The sequence below is a fragment of the Gymnoscopelus braueri genome (genome assembly GCF_963280865.1).
Source record: "Gymnoscopelus braueri genome assembly, chromosome: 4".
Classification (NCBI taxonomy): Eukaryota; Metazoa; Chordata; class Actinopteri; order Myctophiformes; family Myctophidae; genus Gymnoscopelus; species Gymnoscopelus braueri.
Genome location: NC_137605.1, coordinates 29719424 through 29726277, shown reverse-complemented (window position 1 = coordinate 29726277; position 6854 = coordinate 29719424). Strand labels below are relative to the sequence as shown.

The 6854-nt window shown below is 44.6% G+C and overlaps 1 protein-coding gene across 1 annotated transcript in view; it reads right to left on the bottom strand.

The window, feature by feature from the left end:
* sv2a (synaptic vesicle glycoprotein 2A) overlaps positions 1-6101 on the bottom strand; it is a gene marked incomplete at its 5' end in the record, with an annotated part of 22510 nt that extends 16409 nt beyond the window's left edge. Inside the window, one exon of the mRNA XM_080426897.1 lies at positions 5486-6101. Coding sequence (XP_080283023.1) covers positions 5486-6101 — 616 coding nt within the window. The remainder of the gene's footprint in view (positions 1-5485) is intronic.
* Between the last annotated feature and the right edge of the window lie 753 nt (positions 6102-6854).

Below are 6854 nucleotides of genomic sequence, written 5' to 3'. Positions count from 1 at the left end.
AGAGAGAAAGAGAGAGAGAGAGAGAGAGAGAGAGAGAGAGAGAGAGAGAGAGAGAGAGACAGACAGACAGACAGACAGACAGACAGACAGACAGACAGACAGACAGACAGACAGACAGACAGACAGACAGACAGACAGACAGACAGACAGACAGACAGACAGACAGACAGACAGACAGACAGACAGACAGACAGACAGACAGACAGACAGACAGACAGACAGAGATGGAGGAAGAGGCAGAGATGAAGACATGTACTGTAGGAGTGAAAGGGTGCGAGCGAGAGAATTAGAAAGAGGTGGGGAAAGATAGGAAGGAGGAGCCTTCAGACAACAGAGCTCCACGGTACTCTGGAGAGGAAATGGGGGAGGGGAGGAAGTGTAAAGAGAGTGAGAATGAAAGAGAGAGAGAGAGGCAGAGAGAGATGGAGGGAGGAGGGGATAGTGGGTGGCCACAGTCTAGAGACTGTTGAGAGTGAGAGGCAGTGCTGTGACAGCGCTGAGGCTTCAGGCTCTAGAGAAGGACTATGAGTGTGTGTGTCCTTGTGAATTTGTCTGTGAGTGAGAGAGAGAAAACGTGCATTGGGGTTTTGCATGTAATGCTGTGTATGTATGTATGTATGCATGCATGCATATCTGTGTGTGTGTGTGTGTGTGTGTGTGTGTGTGTGTGCGTGCGTGCGTGCGTGCGTGCGTGCGTGCGTGCGTGCGTGCGTGCGTGCGTGCGTGCGTGCGTGCGTGCGTGCGTGCGTGCGTGCGTGCGTGCGTGCGTGCGTGCGTGCGTGCGTGCGTGCGTGCGTGCGTGCGTCTATTCGCATATGAGTGTGTATGGGGAGGGGAGGACGATGGGGCTGCTATAAATAGCCGGTTTTCCACTTTCTGTGAGAGCAGGCAGGGCTTTTTGAAAGAGCCAACGGCGGATGCACATTCAATGGAACTAATTTAGCTGGTCAGCCATCAAGAGTCCCAACCACCTTCCACCAAAAGGTGTAATGATAAATGATATGTGTGTGTACAATGGCCCCTATGCAGCGACATGCGATTCCAATGTGATTGGATGTTGCGTTCATGATATATGGTGTTTTTGCAAGAAATAGGCACCGCCCACAAATTAGCAGTATCAAAATTCAGTTTGATGGTCATTGTCACGTCACTCATGAGACCATTGGTGCCTAATTTGGTGGAAGAAATCACATTTAGGCAACAGTGACATTTCTAGCATTTTGTGCACCCCCTATGGGTGAAAGCGAAATTGCTTTTGGCTCTACGTTGTTTAGAGGTCCCTCGATGTGTAATACAAATTTGTAGTAGATCGGACTTGTATCATGTTTTGCTAAATGGGTCCCTCACACACTTTGGAAGCCAACCATAGACAATTGGAATGGAATTTGAAACATCTGACTGATACATCTTGATCATATAACTCTAGTGAGAATTTGTACTGAATAGTGATTTGTGGAATTTTGAGACTGAAGGAGTACTAGCAAAAATTGTGTCTTGAAGAAAAAGCAAAATGGCGGGTGTCACTCTAGCTAATGGTATGACTATAGATAAAACTATCCCTCTTCCTGTCTTATCCAGTATGTCAATACCATCTTTTCAAAAATCTCTAGAGTAGTGTAGCTTGGAGATATCATGTGAGGTGACTATGAATGAAGCCTTCAATTCAATAACCACTCTATCCACATTTTTCAAATAGTGGATGTCTCATTTTGCAACAAAATCCTCCAGTTATTATTACACGTCCACAATGGATGAGGCTGTTCTGTAAAAGTGCAGAGTGGTGCATACTGAAGGCAACCGTCTTGACAATGTGAAATCTATTTTGACAGTTAGAAAAAACTACTTGTGCTCATCCAGCACTTTTCCTGGCATCTCGTTCCTGTGTGGCAGTTACTGCAACCACCGTCCCTCCAATTATGATAAAAAAAAACAACCACACTGCAGCTGTTATCTCCGGAGCTTCACAACAAGGGCAAATCAATGACACAGTGCGCTGCTGTATTGCTTGCACATGTCTTGTCTTAGCAATTCTCCAACAAAACGACTGCACCAGGCACAATGCTGCTTTAACCGCCTAGCTCCGAATGATTGTTCTACACTTAAATCACTGTTATGTGCAAGTGCACGCTGCCGCTGCGATTAATTACAGAATCTTAACCACACGAGAGCTGACCTTTCAGATTGTACACATTTTCTTCACTGACATGTTCCTCTTTCTACAAATCTTAGCATGCACTCACATACACAAACAAAGCCAGTGTAAAGAAACTCTGACAATGTGACAGCAGAGAGTGTTCAGTATTTGGACTGCTGTTCCAATAGCAGGAAGGGATGGAGGGAGGGGAGAGAGAGAATGAATGGGGACACTAGGACCCATGGGTGGTGGAGCAGGATGAGTGAGAGACGCACTCCAGCATGAGTCAGGCATGTTGTGTAACAGGAAAGAGAAGACTGGGGCCCATGTCTTCCTACTGGCTCCCTACAACATGGCATAGACCCAGTGAGCGTAGGGGGATACATAAACACACGGTGTATGCATGTCAGTGTGTAACCTATGAACACTGGGCCAGGCACTAGCATATGCAAGCAGATAAATCACACACACCCCATGTGGATGCACGTGGGTAAACGGAACACATTGACTCAAACATATAGTTGGTCGTAGGAGGTAGACGTTGAGGATCAAACCGTTTTGTGTGCAACATAAAGTCACCATGTTTACCAAAGCAAAATGTAGTCAATACTGTCCCCTATTCAATGCCATGGATGCCTGTAAATGGAAAGTAAGTAACACTGTTTTTTTTTTATGTCTTTATGTCTACTGTATCACCTGTAAAGTAACTCAACGGTCTACTTTAGGCTCTATTTAATTAAATTTATATATGCTCCCTTTGGGGTCTATTCTTACATAATATTTCGTACCACTCTAATGCTGATTGCTTAAAGGACATAAAATGTTGGATGGCAAAACACTTCCTCCAGTTAAATGTGGGTAAGATGATTTTATATTTTATGATACCCGTTTCTTCCTGTATTGATTACTGTAATTACCCGTACATGGGAGTCTGTCAGTCTTCCTCAAATGGCTTACAGATAGTCCTCAGATCCTCTGATCAATTCCTTTTGTCCATTTGATGGTCACATTTAAAGTGCAATTGCAAAGGGCAATTGTACCTTAGTACCCAGAGGCCTTGGATTAGTTTACCAGTTTGTATTAGGTCTTCCCATTATACAAACCTTTTTTCCATAGTTTGTGAATTTGCATAACACTCATGTTTTAGTGTTTATTGACTTGACTAGAACATTGTACAGAATGATAATATAAGAGAAGAATATTTGGTTGGTCAAGCACCCAAAATAGCAGATCTACAAACTCACAATGTGTCACGCTGCGAAGTGTTGTGAACTTGTAGATCTGATATTTTCTGTGCACAACACCAGCATGCAGCTAAAATCACCCTTTCACCACTTGAACCCTAGCGTCCCTATTCTGGGCATGTCATAATAAGTGAAGAATCCGCGAAAATAGCAGATCTACAAGCTCACAATGTGTCACGTTGCAATACATTGTGCGCTTGTAGTTCAGCTATTTGCAGCGAGGAGATTTAACGTAGAGGGGAAAAGGGAGTGGGCCAAGGATAGACCCCTGGGGGACACCAGTCAACAAAGTTTATAGCGCTTAAGTCGTTAAGTTTCAAGAAGCAGGCTAATGTCTTGAATGCTGCTGCACTGAATCCTCAGACATCAGCAACAGCTGTCAGTCGATTCCCAGTTGGTGCTATATAGCTGTAAAGTGGCCTGCAATATCATAACATAACAGAATCATTTGTGGTTGCATTGGAGAGCTCCCAGGTGCATGATGTGTAACTTGATGAATGTGAATTTGAAACACATTTGCCTGCATAAATAATGATCAGTTAAAAAGTAATGTCCCCCTTTGCCCATATATAGATACAGTTCAAGCAAAGGGAGTAACAGCCATTACGCATTGGCAAAAGCAGCAATGTTAATTGACGTGACATTATGATCAACACCCAAGGGAAATGATAACAGCATGGGCATACTGAAGCTACAACTAACATCAATGTTATTTAACTAAACACCCACCGTGTTCAGCACAAAGCATGATGTTCAATTCAATAAGCTCTCATGTTAATCAATGTGGCAAACAGAATCACAAATGGAAGGCTTGAAGGCCTGAAGCCTGAAGGCCAGAATTAACTCTGTCCTTCAGGCAGTACCAACCAGTCAACCAGTCGAGTCAATCAAGACACAGGATCTAAATGTCTCAATAGGAGAGCAGGGAGACCAAATACAATTACCCCAATTGAACACGTTATGTTGTATTAACATACTCTACCATACAGATATACTTCGGATATCCAGTTGTCCAGAACCGCCGATCCAACCAATATGCCCATATATGGCCGTTCCAATGTATGGGCACATACTGGTGACATCGGGGATCCCCATATATGGGCATAAAAGGGACAAGGACTGACAGATATAGACATCTCCAGATATGGATATCTCCAGATATGGGCACAAAAGGGACACAGACAGATGGGTACAAGGGGTACTCTGACAAAGCCCCCAACACTATGACCAGTGTTGCCATATTCTGTGAGAGAAACAAGCAACCAGGTCTAGGAAAACCAGCCCAAAAGAAGCAACTATGGGCCAAATGAGCACTTTAACATATACATCAGCTGTTTGAAAATAGCAGATCTACAAGCTCACAACGCGTCGCATCGCGACGCGTTGTGATCGGCTTGTCGGCTTGTAGATCGGCTATTTTCAAATACAATCTTGTGGGGAACTTATAATAAGCAGATCTGGCAACCCTGACTATGACTCAGTCAGATCGGCAGTAAGTGTGAGGGCTGCATAGCGGCCAGAACCTCTAGCACAGTAAAAGCAATTACTGGAGGATAAGCGGCCAAATGAAATGCCAAGATGGAAGGGGAGGGGTGGAGTTTGAATGGTAAACTGTCAATATGTGGTAGAGAGACGGCTGAAAGAAAAGTAAAAAAGGAGATAAAGGAAGTAAGGACAAGACAGATGCATGTAATGGTAGCCTGAAGACCAGAGAATCATGCCCGTGATTAGGAGTCTCTATACGCTGGGCAGAGACCGGAAACATTTAGTTATTTTGACTGATTAAATGCACATCAAAGGCCCAGTCCTGCAACGTATGTGAACACATGAATTATACTTATATTTGCATACGTTCTTGAAGAGCCTGATTTGTAGATGGAAAATAATTTAGGTTACCTGTTGTCTGTCGTGTTAGTCATTTCCATCGAGAGCCGAGTCAATCATCTATTCTAGAGGATGAAATCATGTCTCTACTGCTACAGTATTTCATTTGTTTACATTTACATCACTGATTGGGCCTTTAAAAAGGTATGTTGAAAGACATACCTTTATATATAGTATATAAGAATTTAGAAAGTGAAATGGTAAAATTAGGAAATCCACTTACCCAGCATGCCTTTGTTGGGCTCAGACAAACACATGTCCTTCTCTGCACTGGGCAAGACAAAACCCACCACGAATATCTCCACGCCGTCCGCCATGAGCGCCAGCCCTAACACGAAATACAATGTCCACTGGAATTTCCCGTGGCCACACTCCTGCAGGATGGTCTCGTACTGCTGTGCCAGCTCTTCCTGGTCCTTCCGTCTCTCGCCTTCATAAGCCGACAGGTCCCTGAACTGTGCCTCGGTAGCAGTGACTCCATCCAAACCAGCAGCTTTGCCTGAATCGGCCCTTGGGATGCCCTGGTACTCGCCCTCATAGATCTCATCGTCCTCGTCGTGCCCCTCGGTTGAGTCACTGTGGCCGCCCTCGTCGTCATTTGCCCGGCTGTCATTGCGGTAGTGACCGCCATCGTTACCGGTGCCGGGCGCTCCGGCATAATCATCATCGTCATCTTCCTCCTCAAAGCGCTTGTAGGAGCGTTTGGTGTACTCGTCGACCATTTTGTCCGCGCCGCGGCCTACTTTCTTGCCAACCTGCTTCTTGGCCACCTTGGCAATGTCCTTGGCACCGCGGATGAAGTCTGTGCGGTTGTCTCGGTAGCGTCCATCGTCCTCCATGTTGGATGGGGAATTGGTGGTCAGTTGCTACTTGAATTGGGGATATCAGGAGTGGCCCGGGCACATGGATGTGCGATGGGGATTTCTGCTGACTGTGGAATTCAGCACCAGGGACAGCTCCCTTGTTCCAATGCTATTTTGGCCAGTATGTGCGCTTGGGTGCAGAAACCTATAGATGACAAGAAGATTGTGTCAGCATGATTCAGCATATTTCAGGCAAAAACACAGGCTGCAAGGCCCTTATTTTTTAAAGTTCAATACCAGTGTCAATTAATATAACCAGACAATGGAACACTGGTAGATACTCTACACCGGTAAATATCACATCCATATATGCAAGCGTGTGACCAAACAAATGTTCTATAATGACCTCAGAGGAATGGACATGACATTTTTAAGGGGCTGAACAACTTGCTTGAGCTCAGTGGCCTTCATCGATTGTGCAGCAATTACAGTATATCGAATAGCTCTCTCCGTCGCACAGCGTGACATTTACAGTACTACCACATGAATCAAACCAACGCGACACTTTCATCCCCCATTAAAAACTTAAACTGCGTGGTGGTATGGATGTATGGACCCATAATACTGTGCTTTAGATAAAAATGTGCACTAAATGATATGGCAAACTAATGAGATCTGTTCTCAGGAAGAATTGTTATTTGCCATAAATCTGGCTGCTGAAATATTATAAGCTGAACAGGACAGGACTCTGTTTGGAGGATACGTGCATTAATATTATGAGATAATTTA